Source organism: Oncorhynchus kisutch, linkage group LG13 (genome assembly GCF_002021735.2).
Source record: "Oncorhynchus kisutch isolate 150728-3 linkage group LG13, Okis_V2, whole genome shotgun sequence".
Taxonomy (NCBI): domain Eukaryota; kingdom Metazoa; phylum Chordata; class Actinopteri; order Salmoniformes; family Salmonidae; genus Oncorhynchus; species Oncorhynchus kisutch.
Window position 1 is genome coordinate 41,674,488 of NC_034186.2, and position 18,749 is coordinate 41,693,236.

The following is an 18,749-nucleotide window of genomic DNA, read 5'->3' on the forward strand; positions in this document are numbered from 1 at the left end:
GCAGTTTCAAAGAAATACAGATAAGAATAAGAGATAAAATTAACAAGTAGTTAAAGAGCCGCAGTAAAAAAATAACAATATATACAGGGGGGTGCCGGTACAGAGTCAATGTACATTGGCAGCGGTTATTTGAGGTAGTATGTACATGTAGGTAGAGTTAAGGGGGGTGGGGGGGCAATGCAAATAGTCTGGGTAGCCATTTGACTAGATGTTCAGGAGTCTTATGGCTTGGAGGTAGAAGCTGTTTAGAAGCCTCTTGGACCAAGACTTGGCGCTCCGGTACCGCTTGCCGTGCAGTAGCATGAGAGAACAGTCTATGACTAGGGTGGCTGGAGTCTTTGATAATTTTTATGGCCTTCCTGACACCGCCTGGTATAGAGGTCCTGGATGGCAGGAAGCTTGGCCCCAGTGATGTACTGGGCAGTTCACACTACCCTCTGTAGTGCCTTGTGGTCAGAGTCCGAGCAGTTGCCAAATCAGACAGTGATGCAACCAGTCAGGATGCTCTCGATGGTGCAGCTGTAGAACCTTTTGAGGATCTGAGGACCCATGCCAAATATTTTCAGTCTCCTGAGAGGGAACAGGTTTTGTCGTGCCCGCTTCACGACTATCTTAGTGTGCTTGGATCATGTTAGTTTGTTGGTGATGTGGACACCAAGGAACTTGAAGCTCTCAACCTGCTCCACTGCAGCCCCGTCGATGAGAATGGGGGACTGCTCAGTCCTCCTTTTCCTGTGGTCCACAATCATCTCCTTTGTCTTGATCACGTTGAGGGAGAGGTTGTTGTCCTGGCACCACCCGGCCAGGTCTCTGGCCTCCTCCCTATATGCTGTCTCGTTGTTGTCGGTGATCAGGCCTACCACTGTTATGTCATCGGCAAATTTAATGATGGTGTTGGAGTCGTGCCTTGCCATGCAGTCATGAGTGAACAGGGAGTACAGGAGGGGACTAAGCACGCACCCCTGAGGGGCCCCTGTGTTGAGGATCAGTGTGGCAGATATGTTGTTACCTTCCCTTACCACCTGGAGGCGGCTAGTCAGGAATTCCAGGATCCAGTTGCAGAGGGAGGTGTTTAGTCCCAGGGTCCTTAGCTTAGTGATGAGCCTTGAGGGCACTATGATGTTGAACACTGAGCTGTAGTCAATGAATAGCATTCTCACATAGGTGTTCCTTTTGTCCAGGTGGGAAAGGGCAGTGTGGAGTGCAATAGAGACTGCATCATCTGTAGATCTGTTTGGGTGGTGTAGAAATTGGTGTGGATCTAGGGTTTCTGGGATGATGGTGTTGATGTGAGCCATGACCAGTCTTTCAAAACACTTCATGGCTGCAGACATGAGTGCTACGGGTCGATAGTCATTTAGGCAGGTTACCTCAGTGTTATTGGGCACAGGCACTGTTTGAAACATGTTGGTATTACAGACTCGGACAGGGAGACGTTGAAAATGTCAGTGATCACACAGTCTTCCGGTACAGCTGCGAGCATAGAAGTAGTTTAGCTCATCTGGCAGGCTCGTGTCACTGGGCAGCTCTCGGCTGTGCTTCCTTTTGTGGTCTGTAATGGTTTGCAAGCCCTGCCACATCTGACGAGCGTCAGAGCCGGTGTAGTACGACTCGATCTTAGTCCTGTATTGATGCTTTCTCTGTTTGATGGTTCGTCGGAGGGCATAGCGCGATTTCTTATAAGCTTCCGGGTTTAGAGTCCCACTCCTTGAAAATGGATGCTGTCTGTAATCCATGGCTTCTGGTTGGGGTATGTACATACGGTCACTGTGGGGATGACATCATCTATGCACTTATTGATGAAGCCAATGACAGATGTGGTGTACTCCTCAATGCCATTGGAGGAATCCTGGAACATATTCCAGTCTGTGCTAGCAAAACAGTCCTGTAGCTTAGCATCTGCTTCATCTGACCACTTTTTTATTGATCTAGTACCTGGTGTTTCCTGCTTTAATTTTTGCTTGTAAGCAGGAATCAGGAGGATGGCATTATGGTCAGATTTGCCAAATGGAGGGCGAGGGAGAGCTTTGTATGAGTCTCTGTGTATGGAGTATAGGTGGTCCAGAGTTATTTTCCCTCTGGTTGCGCATTTAACATGCTGATAGAAATTTGCTAAAACTGATTTAAGTTTCGCTGCATTACAGTCCCCGGCTACTAGGCCTCTGGGTGAGTGTTTTCTTGTTTGCTTATGGCGGAATACAGCTCATTCAATGCTGTCTTAGTGCCAGCCTCTGACTGTGGTGTTATGTAAACAGCTACAAAGAATACAGATGAAAACTCTCTCGGTAGGTAGTGTGGTCTACAGCTTATCATGAGAAACTCTACCTCAGGCGAGCAATAGCTTGAGACTTCCTTAGATATCGTGCACCAGCTGTTGTTTACAAAAATAAAAAAAATGTCCTGTCCTGTCCCACTGTCCTATCCTGCCGGTACATCGTATAACCAGCCAGCTTTATGTTGATGTTGTCGTCCTTCAGCCATAAGCAGAAGATGTTACAGTTTTTAATGTCCCATTGGTAGTTTAATCTTTTCGTAACTCGTCGATTTTATTGTCCAAAGATTGCACATTTGCTAGCAGAATTGAGGGAAGTGGGGGTTTATTAGATCGCCTTTGAATTCTCAGCAGGCAGCCCGCTCTCCGGCCTCTCTTTCTCCATCCTCCTCTTCACTCAGATCACGGGGCTCGGGGCCTGTTCCCGAAGGAGCCCTATATCCTCTGCCTCCGGCTCGTCAGAGTCGTGAAAGAAGAAAAAGGATTCTGCTAGTCCTTGGTGAATAATTGCAGTCCTGATGTCTAGAAGTTATTTTCGGTCATAAGAAACGGTAGCAGCAACATCATGTACAAAATTAGTAAAAAAATAACTTACGAACAATGCAGATAAACAAACAAAAAAACACAATCGGTTGGGGACACATAAAACGTCTGCATTCTGCTCCGGCGCCATTTAGATAGCATTTACTTATTGGTGGATAGCCTTTACTTATTGGTAGGTAGCCTTTACTTATACAGATTTGGATTTGGCCTAGCTGTGGCTGGGGCTGAGGCATAAAGCACGTGTCGCTGTGTATGCTAGCATCGTTTATGCAGTGTCCTAGAGGGTGCTATAGGTAGCAATCAGATTAGTCAGCAGCGATGGTGGCCAGCACATGGCTTTGTCCTGTCCTCTCCCTCTCTCTCCGACCTGTCAGCCCAAAGCTGCTGACTGGGCACACAGCAGCAAGCAGGCATTTCCCCCAGACAATAGCCCATACATGATGCAGCTCTGCTGAATTCTGCATACTCGGACCCAGCAGTCACAGCCACACATAGCATTAGCATTAGCCTAGCGTAAGCATTGAAGATGAGCCACGTTAATAGCATTCTGCCCCCGGGACATAGTGTCTACGCGAATGAAAATGTCTGGTAGATATGGTCCTAGGCTGAGTTCTGCTGTTTCACCTTGAGACCCTAGTTGTGAATTATAACCACCCGCTCTCCACTTTATCTGCTTACCCCTTCAGCTTCTCACACCATTCTCCACTGTAAGCCAAGCAGCCAAATATATTTCACTTAGTAGCCCCAAAAAAACGCATGGTATTTTTACAGGTGGTGTGTGTTATATAGGGGGTGGTCCTGGGGGATGGGAAACACATGTTGGGGTGGCAGGGGTTGTTGGGGCCGGCGGGGTAGGGCTGTAGCGCAGGCCAGGCATTCCTGCGTTCCCTCATGGCATGCCGTGTGTCTCATCTTTCAAACAGGGCTATCAGAGGGGGGCCGTTCCCGACCAGCACACTCCCAGTCTGGGATGGAATGGTACTAGGGGTGCTGGTAGTGGTGGTGGTGTCTGGGTGGGATGCATACCTCTCCTCTCCCTCTCTTCTCCCATCGGAGCATGCTCTGATACAGAGCTCTGAGGCTTCTCAGACGGGCTGTCTGTCTTGTGACCTTCCAGGAGACGTGCGGTCAGTCATTACACCGTGTGAGGCATTGTAAGTGCACATGAAGAGTCACTGTCCCTGTTGTAGAGAGAGAGAGAGAGACACTGTGTGCAGCTTGAGGTTTCCCCTACCGTGACTTCATAACAAATTATGTCTTGATGTCATATTTTGGTATTGGAAGTCTAGCAGTTTTTCGGGGGGATTTTGCAACCTGCCTGTGGAGAAAGCGAGGGGAAACATTGAAACATTCTCTCTCTCTCTCTCTCTTGACACTGTTCCCCTGCAGTCTCCTGCGTTCTCGCTGGATGCTCTCTCTCTGTCTCTTGACACTGTTCCTCTGCAGTCTCCTGCGTTCTCGCTGGATGCTCTCTCTCTCTCTCTCTTGACACTGTTCCCCTGCAGTCTCCTGCGTTCTCGCTGGATGCTCTCTCTCTTGACCCTGTTCCCCTGCAGTCTCCTGCATTCTCGCTGGATGCTCTCTCTCTCTCTCTCTTGACACTGTTCCCCTGCAGTCTCCTGCGTTCTCGCTGGATGGTCTCTCTCTCTCTCTCTTGACACTGTTCCCCTGCAGTCTCCTGCATTCTCGCTGGATGCTCTCTCTCTCTCTTGACACTGTTCCCCCGCAGTCTCCTGCGTTCTCGCTGGATGCTCTCTCTCTCTCTTGACACTGTTCCCCTGCAGTCTCCTGCGTTCTCGCAGGATGCTCTCTCTCTCTCTCTTGACACTGTTCCCCTGCAGTCTCCTGCATTCTCGCTGGATGCTCTCTCTCTCTCTCTCTTGACACTGTTCCCCTGCAGTCTCCTGCGTTCTCGCTGGATGCTCTCTCTCTCTCTTGACACTGTTCCCCTGCAGTCTCCTGCGTTCTCGCAGGATGCTCTCTCTCTCTCTCTTGACACTGTTCCCCTGCAGTCTCCTGCATTCTCGCTGGATGCTCTCTCTCTCTCTCTCTCTTGACACTGTTCCCCTGCAGTCTCCTGCGTTCTCGCTGGATGCTCTCTCTCTCTCTCTCTTGACACTGTTCCCCTGCAGTCTCCTGCGTTCTCGCTGGATGCTCTCTCTCTTGACCCTGTTCCCCTGCAGTCTCCTGCATTCTCGCTGGATGTTCTCTCTCTCTCTCTTGACACTGTTCCCCTGCAGTCTCCTGCGTTCTCGCTGGATGCTCTCTCTCTCTCTCTTGACACTGTTCCCCTGCAGTCTCCTGCGTTCTCGCTGGATGCTCTCTCTCTCTCTCTTGACACTGTTCCCCTGCAGTCTCCTGCGTTCTCGCTGGATGCACTCTCTCTCTCTTGACACTGTTCCCCTGCAGTCTCCTGCGTTCTCGCTAGATGCTCTCTCTCTCTCTTGACACTGTTCCCCTGCAGTCTCCTGCGTTCTCGCTGGATGCTCTCTCTCTCTCCCCTGCAGTCTCCTGCATTCTCGCTGGATGCTCTCTCTCTCTCTTGACACTGTTCCCCCGCAGTCTCCTGCGTTCTCGCTGGATGCTCTCTCTCTCTCTCTCTTGACACTGTTCCCCTGCAGTCTCCTGCGTTCTCGCTGGATGCTCTCTCTCTCTCTTGACACTGTTCCCCTGCAGTCTCCTGCGTTCTTGCTGGATGCTCTCTCTCTCTCTTGACACTGTTCCCCTGCAGTCTCCTGCGTTCTCGCTGGATGTTCTCTCTCTCTCTCTTGACACTGTTCCCCTGCAGTCTCCTGCGTTCTCGCTGGATGCTCTCTCTCTCTCTCTTGACACTGTTCCCCTGCAGTCTCCTGCGTTCTCGCTGGATGCTCTCTCTCTCTCTCTTGACACTGTTCCCCTGCAGTCTCCTGCGTTCTCGCTGGATGCACTCTCTCTCTCTTGACACTGTTCCCCTGCAGTCTCCTGCGTTCTCGCTGGATGCTCTCTCTCTCTCTCTTGACACTGTTCCCCTGCAGTCTCCTGCGTTCTCGCTGGATGCTCTCTCTCTCTCTCTTGACACTGTTCCCCTGCAGTCTCCTGCGTTCTCGCTGGATGCTCTCTCTCTCTCTTGACACTGTTCCCCTGCAGTCTCCTGCGTTCTCGCTGGATGCTCTCTCTCTCTCTTGACACTGTTCCCCTGCAGTCTCCTGCGTTCTCGCTGGATGCTCTCTCTCTCTCTCTCTCTTGACACTAATCCCCTGCAGTCTCCTGCGTTCTCGCTGGATGCTCTCTCTCTCTCTTGACACTGTTCCCCTGCAGTCTCCTGCATTCTCGCTGGATGCTCTCTCTCTCTCTCTTGACACTGTTTCCCCTGCAGTCTCCTGCGTTCTCGCTGGATGCTCTCTCTCTCTCTCTCTTGACACTGTTCCCCTGCAGTCTCCTGCGTTCTCGCTGGATGCTCTCTCTCTCTCTTGACACTGTTCCCCTGCAGTCTCCTGCGTTCTTGCTGGATGCTCTCTCTCTCTCTTGACACTGTTCCCCTGCAGTCTCCTGCGTTCTCGCTGGATGTTCTCTCTCTCTCTCTTGACACTGTTCCCCTGCAGTCTCCTGCGTTCTCGCTGGATGCTCTCTCTCTCTCTCTTGACACTGTTCCCCTGCAGTCTCCTGCGTTCTCGCTGGATGCTCTCTCTCTCTCTCTTGACACTGTTCCCCTGCAGTCTCCTGCGTTCTCGCTGGATGCACTCTCTCTCTCTTGACACTGTTCCCCTGCAGTCTCCTGCGTTCTCGCTGGATGCTCTCTCTCTCTCTCTTGACACTGTTCCCCTGCAGTCTCCTGCGTTCTCGCTGGATGCTCTCTCTCTCTCTCTTGACACTGTTCCCCTGCAGCCTCCTGCGTTCTCGCTGGATGCTCTCTCTCTCTCTTGACACTGTTCCCCTGCAGTCTCCTGCGTTCTCGCTGGATGCTCTCTCTCTCTCTTGACACTGTTCCCCTGCAGTCTCCTGCGTTCTCGCTGGATGCTCTCTCTCTCTCTCTCTCTTGACACTAATCCCCTGCAGTCTCCTGCGTTCTCGCTGGATGCTCTCTCTCTCTCTTGACACTGTTCCCCTGCAGTCTCCTGCATTCTCGCTGGATGCTCTCTCTCTCTCTCTTGACACTGTTCCCCTGCAGTCTCCTGCGTTCTCGCTGGATGCTCTCTCTCTCTCTCTCTTGACACTGTTCCCCTGCAGTCTCCTGCGTTCTCGCTGGATGCTCTCTCTCTCTCTCTCTTGACACTGTTCCCCTGCAGTCTCCTGCGTTCTCGCTGGATGCTCTCTCTCTTGACCCTGTTCCCCTGCAGTCTCCTGCATTCTCGCTGGATGCTCTCTCTCTCTCTCTCTTGACACTGTTCCCCTGCAGTCTCCTGCGTTCTCGCTGGATGGTCTCTCTCTCTCTCTCTTGACACTGTTCCCCTGCAGTCTCCTGCATTCTGGATGCTCTCTCTCTCTCTTGACACTGTTCCCCCGCAGTCTCCTGCGTTCTCGCTGGACGCTCTCTCTCTCTTTCTTGACACTGTTCCCCTGCAGTCTCCTGCGTTCTCGCTGGATGCTCTCTCTCTCTCTTGACACTGTTCCCCTGCAGTCTCCTGCGTTCTTGCTGGATGCTCTCTCTCTCTCGACACTGTTCCCCTGCAGTCTCCTGCGTTCTCGCTGGATGCTCTCTCTCTCTCTCTTGACACTGTTCCCCTGCAGTCTCCTGCGTTCTCGCTGGATGCTCTCTCTCTCTCTCTTGACACTGTTCCCCTGCAGTCTCCTGCGTTCTCGCTGGATGCTCTCTCTCTCTCTTGACACTGTTCCCCTGCAGTCTCCTGCGTTCTCGCTGGATGCTCTCTCTCTCTCTCTCTTGACACTGTTCCCCTGCAGTCTCCTGCGTTCTTGCTGGATGCTCTCTCTCTCTCTCTTGACACTGTTCCCCTGCAGTCTCCTGCGTTCTCGCTGGATGCTCTCTCTCTCTCTCTCTCTTGACACTGTTCCCCTGCAGTCTCCTGCGTTCTCGCTGGATGCTCTCTCTCTCTCTTGACACTGTTCCCCTGCAGTCTCCTGCGTTCTCGTTGGATGCTCTCTCTCTCTCTCTCTCTTGACACTAATCCCCTGCAGTCTCCTGCGTTCTCGCTGGATGCTCTCTCTCTCTCTCTTGACACTGTTCCCCTGCAGTCTCCTGCGTTCTCGCTGGATACTCTCTCTCTCTCTTGATACTGTTCCCCTGCAGTCTCCTGCGTTCTCGCTGGATGCTCTCTCTCTCTCTTGACACTGTTCCCCTGCAGTCTCCTCCAGGAAAGAATTCCATCATTTTCACCCTCCCCCTCAAAAGAAAACTAGCGTGAAAAAAGATGTTATTGAGCCTCAGCTTGTCTCGGCCTATTTCACGCTCAACTTGTCTTACTGTTATTTATCTAATTATGTCATTCTGGTGTCGGTCATCTTGGCTACGAAACCCACGAGTGACAATGCATTGCTACGGATGTCGATCGCTCTTTTAGATGAGGGCTCTTGAGTAGTGCACTCACTCAACTTGGTCCTTGCCTATTCCACTAAGCTACCACTAAGCTACTGGCCGTCGCTGCTTGAGGCTAGATTGTCCTTTTGTTCTACGTTCTCTGGGGTTGAAAGGTCAAGGAGAGGCTGTCCTTCTGGCATTCTTACACAGAGCTCTCAACTGGAGCGTAGAGACAAGTGCTGCTGCACGGTATGCATGGCAGATCAATCCTCTGGAGCCTGGAGGAGACAAATGAATCCAGGGCCAATCTCAAACTGGCCAGAGAGAGGACCAATCCTGACTAGCTCTGATGAAATAGCCCTGGTGTGATGTAAACACTGTGTGGTTTGGCAGTCTTTAACAATTGTTCTGATGTAAGGGTAGACTTGGCCACCGTTCATTTGAGTTTAGTTACAAATATAATGCTCATAAAGGGTTCAAATGTGTCTAATAACACAAACTGCAAACTGGACAACAGTTGTAGCCTACTTACACTGTAAATACACTATACCTATCTACATATGTAGCTACAGTACCAGGTAAATACTGTACGTAGGTTTTTTTGGGGCACTTCATGTAAAGTGGGACCATATGACATTCACTGTGTGTTAATGTGTTTTATTGTGTTTGACTGTGTGAATATGTGGCCGCACATTTTTGTGGCCTGAATATCTGGAATCAATTAGCCAAGCAGGCGCTTGAGAAACATTGTCAACAATAGGCCTGCAGCATATTATCGCCCGACATCAGTATTTTCTTTGTTCAATGACCCTTGTTCCAATTTCTTTCTTCCTGTTTCATGAGATAAATGGAATTACCTCGTGTGGTGATTGGTGACTGTTCATGCGCATCCTTATTCCCCCACAAAGATATCAAAATGAGAACGTGTGAGGGGGGCGTTCTACAGAATTATCCGTGGTATCTATTTTATAAGTCAATACTTCCTATAAGGTGTTGGTCATATGTATTTTTATGCTTTTTCTTAAGTCAAAGAACTTGTGTGGGTTGTGATAAGTCGTGCTGTTGCCAATGAATCAGCGATTTGTGTGGTCGCCATTTTCTGGGCTTCATTCCACCTATTGAGTCCTATGCACGAGCTGTTACTTTCTTTGCTATAGTATTTGCTTTTTATTCGGGGGGTCAGTGATGTGAACTATTTGAACGGACCTAATTCAGCTATAGTCCAGCAATGAACCATACACATACAGTATTGCATATACAGTATGACTAGGAGTCTATCCAGGAAAGAATGTTTGTATGAAAGCTGATCTGCACATGCTCTGAATTCCTCAGGTATGAAAGCATCGACGCATACATATGTTTCCTCTCTAGTAAAATGCTTGACAGGCAGGAATTAGATATTACAACTGTCAATGGGACGGGAGGATGAAATCCAGATTTCTCTCTCTCGCTCGCTCTCTCTGTGTATGTGTGTGTGCACGCGTTTCAAGTTTCACATTTTATTTGTCACATGCAGTGAAAAAATGAATATATCCCAAATACCTCCTCCCTATCCTTTCTGCAGTGTGTGTATCATGATGTCGTTCTTCTTTCGATTTATTAGGTCTTACTTTACTGTCTGGTATTCATTTGAACGAATGCTTTTGCAACATTCAAATCAAATCAAATTTATTTATATAGCCCTTCGTACAACAGCTGATATCTCAAAGTGCTGTACAGAAACCCAGCCTAAAACCCCAAACAGCAAGCAATGCAGGTGTAGAAGCAACATTGGGTTACCTCTGTGTGTTTGAATCCGACGGAGAGAGAAGGAGAGGGTGGGCGATGTTCGTTCATGCCTGTTTGTGAAATTAAGTTAATAGTTTGTAATTAAGGTAACCAGGGGTTTAAGGAATGCAACCTGGCCTTTCCCATACATCTCATTATGTTTTAAATGCAAAGAGACCCATGGTATCCAAGACCACAAACCTGTAAGGCTGGCTATTTCTTAGAATGATGTCTTCACGGCCAATTGTCTTTTGGGTTTTTTGTTAAACAAGTTAACTAGCTCTCTCTCACTCTCTCTCCTCCCCTCCCTCCCTTTCTCCCCCCCCCCCTCTCTCTCTGGCAGGATGTCTGAGGGGCTGTCACAGCAGGAGAGACTCCAGGCTATAGCGGTAAGTGATGAGATCCTCCTGCCATATGTGGTTCACAACCGTTACACTCTCATGGCCAAAACACTTACTATACAGTATAATGTACACAGCGCACTCCGACATTACCGAGCAGCGAAACGATTGCAATTAATATGTTTATATACAGTAGTAGATGGACTGGTTTTGGTTTGATGGGTTTGACGGGAGATTTCCTGCTCCACTTTAATTTCCGTCTCGAAGCGTTCCACGAGCGTATCCTTTTTAGTGGCTTTAATCATTAATGCCAACCGACGGGGAAGGAGAAATAAAACCTTTTGATCCCAAAGCCCATGGCTTTCAGCGTCTTCCTCTGAAGACACCCCCAACTCTCTCTCTCCCCTCTCTCTACTCTCTCCTCTCTCTCCTCTCTCTCTCCCCTCTCTCTACTCTCTCTCTCTCTCCCCTCTCTCTACTCTCTCTCTCTCTCCCCTCTCTCTACTCTATCTCTCTCCTCTCTCTCCTCTCTCCTCTCTCTCCTCTCTCTCTCCCCTCTCTCTACTCTCTCTCTCTCTCCCCTCTCTCTACTCTCTCCTCTCTCTCCTCTCTCTCTCCCCTCTCTCTACTCTCTCTCCCTCTCTCTACTCTCTCTCTCTCTCCCCTCTCTCTACTCTCTCTCTCCCCTCTCTCGACTCTCTCTCTCCCCTCTCTCTACTCTCTCTCTCCCCTCTCTCTGCTCTCTCTCTCTCCCCTCTCTCCCCTCTCTCTGCTCTCTCTCTCTCCCCTCTCTCAACTCTCTCTCTCCCCTCTCTCATCTCTCTCTCCTCTCTCTCTCCTCTCTCTCTACTCTCTCTCCTCTCTCTCTACTCTCTCTCCCCTCTCTCAACTCTCTCTCTCCCCTCTCTCATCTCTCTCTCTCCTCTCTCTCTCCCCTCTCTCGACTCTCTCTCTCCCCTCTCTCTACTCTCTCGCTCTCCCATCTCTCTACTCTCTCGCTCTCCCCTCTCTCTACTCTCTCTCTCCCGTCTCTCCTCTCTCACTCCCCTCTCTCGACTCTCTCTCTCCCCTCTCTCTGCTCTCTCTCTCCCCTCTCTCTACTCTCTCTCTCCCCTCTCTCTACTCTCTCTCTCCCCTCTCTCTACTCTCTCTCTCCCCTCTCTCTACTCTCTCTCTCCCCTCTCTCTGCTCTCTCTCTCTCCCCTCTCTCTACTCTCTCTCTCCCCTCTCTCCTCTCTCACTCCCCTCTCTCTACTCTCTCTCTCCCCTCTCTCTACTCTCTCTCTCCCCTCTCTCTACTCTCTCTCTCCCCTCTCTCTACTCTCTCTCTCCCCTCTCTCTACTCTCTCCTTCCTCTCTTTCTATATCTTTATTGCACGCACACACACACACACACACACACACACACACACACACACACACACACACACACACACACACACACGCACACACACACACACACACACCCTATCACACACACACACACACACACACACACACACACACACACACACACACACACACACACACACACACACACACACACACACACACACACACACACACACACACCCTATCACACACACACACCCAATCACACATACACACACACGACCCTCTCACACATACACACACATCCTACCACACATACACTCAAACTTCCCTCCATTTTGTTCTTTGGTCTTTTGGTTTTAGTAAGCCACAGAGAGGGGTAATGCAGTCTCTAATGCACCAATCGATCTGCACACACACACACACACACACACACACACACACACACACACACACACACACTCTAATCGATCTTTAAAGATTTTGCTTCATTTCTTTTCTCTGCCGTACCTCTCTATTTCTCCATCTCCCTCAATTTGTCTCTCCTCTCAGTCTTTCAATTTAATTCTATCCCTTTTCAATAATGCTGCATGGGCAAAACTTACAGAAAGACTTAGCCAAGGCCAGTGCTGCAGACTGCACAGTTTAAATGGACACTGTAAATAACACAAGTGTCAACGCTAATAACACTCACTTCCAATACATTTCCCATCACTCCCTTCCATAATAATGATAAAGTCTAAAGCAACTTAATACAGTTATTCTTCCCACATGGGAATCAAACCCACAGCTGTAGTGTTGTGAGCTATGTGCTTTAACCAACTGCGCCACTGGGCCAGCCATCTTCCTTGTGCCCTTGGTTTCCCCTTCTATTGTTGGGACAGGTCATATCATTCTCTCTTCTTCACCACAGTCCACTGCTTTCAGATGAAGCTTTTGCTGATGTGGCAGATATACTCTCTCTCCCATGTACCATGTTGGAGCCAGGCGACAGTGTGTGTGTGTGTGTGTGTGTGATCTGCAGGTCTTCTCATAGGGCCACAGATAGTGAAGTGAACCTTTTTCCTTGATAAACAGAGGGATGTGGCATGCCCTCAGCCGACTAGGGTGATTGCTATTTACAGCATAGAAAGAGAACAATCCCAAATCAACCCCTAGCCTCTACCACTATGCCCCGACAAAGGCCTGGTTTTAGGGGCGAGTGGATTCTCTCGGATTGGACTCTAGTTGGCAGGGTTGTGTATTGTGTTTCTGTGGAGCTGGCGTCTCTGAGAGGCAGGACAGAGAGGAAGTCATGCCCAGTATGGCCAGACCTTTTAAACATAATACCCTGTCACAATGAGAAATGCACGGCCCATTGTGTCTGTGTGTGTGTTTGCATGCATGTGTTCATGTGCGTGCATCCATTTTTGGGAGGTTGAATATGAAGTACAAGTCGTGTTAAGGGCATAAGAGAGGTTAAAGTTAAAGTCATGCCATGTGTTCCTATAACCTCAAATCAACAATTTCTATAAAACCTTCTCTATTCTCAACATAGAGCACACGTTGATTTAGATTAGACATCTTATTAGCGCAATACGAAGTTCGGCCTAGAATGTCCTTTCGTACAACTCATATCCAAATGACAAGCCTAAAGGAGGGGCTCATCACTGTCAGTGATGTCTACGCTGAGGGAACTTGAAGCTTTTCACTTTCTCCGCTGCGGTCCCATCCATGTGGATAGGGGCGTGCTCCCTCTGCTGTTTCCTAAAGTCCACGATCAGCTCCTTTGTTTTGTTGACGTTGAGGGGGAGGTTATTTTCCTGGCACCACTCCGCCAGGGCCCTCACCCTCCTCCTTGTAGGCTGTCTCGTCATTGTTGGTAATCAGGCCTACCACTGTTGTGTCGTCAGCAAACTTGATGATTGAATTCGAGGCGTGCGTGGCCATGCAGTCATGGGTGAACAGGTAGTACCGGAGGGGGCTGAGCACGTACCCTTGTGGGTTCCCTGTGTTGAGGATCAGCGAAGTGGAGGTGTTGTTTCCTAACTTCACCACCAGGGAATTCCCCTCAGGAAGTCCAGGACCCAGTTGCACAGGGCGGGGTTCAGACTCAGGGCCCCAAGCTTAATAGTCAATGACATAGCACATGCCAAAGTCTGTAATTGTTGCAGTTAAGACCTCTTTAGGAGGAGAGTGTATATTGTTTCCTCTGTACTTAGTAGGGGGAAATGGCCTGGTAAAGCTTATCTCTGTATATTTGGCCCATGCAGGAATCAAACTCACCATCATGTTGTTGCTAGCACTTTGCTACAACTTACTTAGGAACCTTCAGGGTTCCATAATCCATCCATTCGTACTATTTACTGTGGGTTTGCATTTATTGTCTTCTCCTCACATACAGACTGTGTTTTTCCTATACTTCTACAGGAGAAGAGGAAGAGGCAGACAGAGATTGAGAATAAGAAGAGGCAGCTGGAAGATGACAGGAGACAGCTCTCTCACCTCAAGGTAAGAAGGAGGACAGGATGGGGCACTGGGGGAACACTGAGGGGTGGATGGGACACTGAGCATCCAGCTGTTGGGTACAGTTATTTTGGTTTCACAGTACAACAGTATTGGGTGCAGGAGTGTTGGAAAGTACAAATATTTTTCACTTTGAAGAGTGCAGTAGTGCCAACGTTGTCACGGCAACCCCTCAGAGAATTTGGAAAATGTCTTAGCCGTCCGAATCGCTATCTCTTATATCACTTTCATCTCAGACATTTGTGTGTGGTTGTCCTATGGTTGTTTTGCATACAATCTTCCCACAACTATCAGAGAATGGTGCAGGATAGTTTTGGAACATTCTGAGCACATTTAAGGAACTTGACAAAAAAAAGTTATTTTCTTGGTATTTCATTACTTTAACGGAACGTTTCCTAAAAGTTCAAACATGGTTACATGGTTACGTTCTTCAACTGGTTTGACATTGGGAATGTTCTCAAATAGTTCAGAGAATGTTAAGAAACAACATTCTTCTGTGCGAATTTCAGTCCTTCAGCATAACGTTTCCTACAGGTTTCTTCATGATTCTATTTAAAGTCATGTTCTCAGAACATTAAGAAAACTTTCCCAAAAAGAAACACAAGAAAAAATGAGTAACATTCAAAGAAAGTTCTAAGAATGTAATTTAAAAACAAATACATTCCATTCTCATTGTCCAAAAAACTCGCTCTATCCTTTATCTCAGTGGTCACCAACCTTTTCTGAGTCAAGATGACTTTCTGAGTCAAAATGCAAGCCGAGATCTACCACAACTTAAAAAACATAAGCCTATGCAACATTTAACATTAAAAACAGTTATGTAGCAATGAGGCTTGTGCAGTAGGCTATAGGCCCAATACATTATCGCTGCATATTGGCTATGCTTGAATTGCCCTGCCAGTGTTGTTATTCTCAGACCGTTTAGAAATTATATATATATAAAAATAGGTATATGATTACGCCGGTAATAGATCATTTGCACTCTGGGCCTACCGGGTAGGTAGAGTTCTACCTTCAGACACATTAAATGGTTCAACATTGGTACACTTTGCTCGGGCTGCTGAGTCAAGCGCACCTACAACCAACAACGCGAGACAAATAAAAAAAATTGGAGTCTGTTTGAATAGTCTAAATTAAACAGCATTGTATGAGTGGACAACTTCCATGGATAGAGAACAGAAGACCACTGACGCTGTGCCACAATCAAAAATACATGTGTTCGCATGATTAATGTCTAAGTAAATGAATTTCCATGTGTCCTATCTGTGCTTGGTGTTAACAGTTAAACTAAGCTAGCAGTGTTATTAAAACATTCAGAAAAAGTTTTCAGGAAGTTATAATAAAAGAAACTCCAAATAACCTTTACATTTCATTCAAAACATTTACAGCATTTAGAGAATGTTTTCAGAACGTTATTTTGCCATTTTAATTACCTTCAAATAACGTAAAATGTCAGTTCTCATAACGTTAATAAAACCTCCCAGGAAAACTTTCAGGGAAACATAGTAAAAACATTCTCAGAACCTCCATGCAACCTAAAAAAAGTTCCCAGAACAGGCAAAATGTTCACTTCCGTTCTCAGAACGTTTAAAAAAACATTCAGTTTAACCGGACAGGAAAATGATGGCTTCGTTCCCAGAACCAATGAGAAACCAAAATCGTACCTTCCCACAATTTCCAAGGAGTGGTACGGTGGCTTGAGTATGATGGTTTCCTACACCCTTTCCTTTTAATATAATGTTTATTTATGAGTGCTGCATTGACAAATCAGTTTTTAGGGGGGTACTTAACCGTGCCAGTGAGGCTTGGCAGTGGTTGTGCAAGGAACTGGGCACCAACTCCTGAAGTCTAGAGGAGTAGAGGGGCCCTCTCTATGGAATGAGCACAGCAGGGACCTAGAAGGACTTGGCTGGGGCTGGTAGAATTGAACTCCTGCGCTGGACATCAGTAAAGGATGTGTGTGTGTGTTAATGTGTGCGTGTGTGTGCGCATGTGCGTGTGCATGCGTGTGTGTGTGTTCAAGGGTCCTGAAAGCACATGGCTGGACAGAGGAGGCCCTATGCTCAGACAGCAAAAGAAGAAGAATCCCTCTGGAAAAAAACCCCCAAAAGTTTGGCTTTGAAAGACATCCTGTTTTGGGGCAAGAAAAAAAACACACTTCCCCTGCTAAGTATGCAGTGCATTGTCTTTCCCTGATTTACTTTCAGCTAGCTGCATTCTTGTATTGTGGAAAGTGAATTTGGCGTTGTTGTTTTTGGTTGCATGGCTTTTGGCTTTTATTCCGTTTCGAATACTTGTGGCCTCTAAAACAAGCTTTAATCGATTTTCAATTACCCTTCACTTCAATTATGACTCACCTTTTGGAAAACAACAAGACTAAAATGGCTAGTAAATATAATAAAAATTTCATAAGTGCAAACTCCATATTGGATTCTGTTACTCTTCTATTTCCTCTGTTGGTCCATGGATGGATTGAGGATCAATAGATAGTGATCAAGTCTCCACATAGGATGTGCCCCAAATGGCAACCTATTCCCTACATATAGTGCACTACTTTTGACCCGGGCACATACAGTAGCGCTCTGGTCAAAAGTAGTGCACTTTATAGGGAATAGGGTGCCTTTTGGGACACATCCATAGTTATCGGTAAGGCGGCTAATACAGCTAGCCCAATGCAAGCAGAGAGAGAGCCGGCCAGCCAGAGGGAGATAAGATCCAAAAACTGGACTCATTAGCAGTTTCCATGGAGCTCAACTGTCCAGTCAGCAGACACACTGGACAGAGAGAGAGAGAAAGAGGGAGAAAGAGGGAAAGAGAGCGGGAGGTAGAGAGAGAAAGAGATGGGGGCAGGTGATATAACAAGAGAAAAAGAGGGGGAGAGAGATGAGAGGGAGAGAATGGGTAGGGGATAGAAAGAGAGAGAAAGAGAAACAGAGATGAGAGAGAGAGAGAGAGAGACACAAATGTAGAAGTAGAAACAAGAGGGGAGAGAGCGAGGGAGAGGCAGGAAGCTGAATGGTGGGTGAATACAGACCAGTTGCATTCAGCTTTTTCACCTCACTGTCACTCAGCAGACATTGTTGTTTTATTTCTGTTTATTTTTGATTGGTTCAGGTATGGTGATATTATAGGCTATTGGTCCTTGGGGTGGACAACAGGGCTGCAATAGGTTAGTGCCCTCCCAACCCAATCAATCCAGGAAATGTACTGCAATCCAACTCGTCAATTGGTATTGTGCTGTTATTGTCTATAAAGGTTATTTAGATTTCTTAATTGAATTTCAGTACATTTCCTGAATTGAGTAATCAAAATAGAAATGGCCCCCGCTACCCTCTTAGAAAAAAAAGGTGCTGTCTAGAACCTAAAAGGGTTCTCCGGCTGTCCCCATAAGAGAAACCTGTAGAACCCTTTTTGGTTCCATGTTTACACAGAGGGTTATTTACACAGAGGGTTCTACATGGAACCCAAAATGGTTCTACCTGGAACCAAAAAAGGGTTTTTACCTGGAACCAAAAAGGGTGCTCCTACGGGGACAGCCGAAGAACCATTTTGGAACCCTTTTTTTCTACGAGTGTATGATGGTCACAGGAGGTAGTAGAACCGTAAAGGATGTCAGTTTGGGACTCAGAACCGCAATATGCAGCTTGTCTGTTATTGTTATAATTATTCTGCAAATGTAGTTTCAGTACAACAGCTGCTTTATTATATTTCCCAGTAGAGTCCATTTGGAAATATGAAAAGGATATTGAGTAGCTATTATTATACAACATTGCTTGTCTGATCATGTTTCATTTGCAGTAAAATATAATAAGGTGAAGCTAACTGCTGGTGGCTAGTTCTGTGCACCTGATCTTTTAAAAATGAGTGAAATGCCCAGTTGGTGTGAGAGTGTGTGTACCGTATGTGTGTGTGTGCCTGTCAGTATGCATGTCGTGTGTGCACATCTCTCTCTGTGTGTGTGTGTGTGTATATGTGTGTGTGTGTGTGTGTGTGTGTGTGTGTGTGTGTGTGTGTGTGTGTGTGTGTGTGTGTGTGTGTGTGTGTGTGTGTGTGTGTGTGTGTGTGTGTGTGTGTGTGTGTGTGTGTGTGTGTGTGTGTGTGTGTGTGTGTGTGTGTTTACGCTTATGCACATATACGTGTATGTTTATTCACGGGGCATTGTGCTCCCCCAGAACAATGGATCAAACACAGGGTACATGTGTGGGAGCTGCTGTGGCTTTGTCCTCTTGCTTCCGACGGGGCGACGGTGTGTGTGCATGTGTGTGGAAGGGCGTGAACAGGTGATGATGTCACCCAATCATAGAGCCCACCAGGGGAGAGGCAGGGAGAGCATACGCAGGAGAGCTGGATAAGAGAGAGAGTGAAAGGGAGAGGAGAGAGGAGGGAAGGTGAGAGGGGGGGAGAGCGGTAGAGTAGAGAGGATTGTGAAACAGATCGCCTTGTAGTCATGTAGTAACCAAAAAAGTGTTAAACAAATCAAAATATATTTTCAATTTTAGATTCTTCAAAGTAGCCACCCTTTGCCTTGATGACAGCT

General features: G+C 47.6%; 1 protein-coding gene across 1 annotated transcript in view; it reads left to right on the forward strand.

Annotated features, from left to right (window-relative positions):
- The window catches only part of LOC109902361 (paralemmin-1), a 65,575-nt gene that overhangs the window by 24,204 nt on the left and 22,622 nt on the right, over positions 1-18,749 (forward strand). The window contains exons 2-3 of the mRNA XM_020498650.2: positions 10,378-10,423; positions 14,117-14,197. Of these exons, the coding sequence (XP_020354239.1) occupies positions 10,378-10,423; positions 14,117-14,197 (127 nt within the window). The remainder of the gene's footprint in view (positions 1-10,377; positions 10,424-14,116; positions 14,198-18,749) is intronic.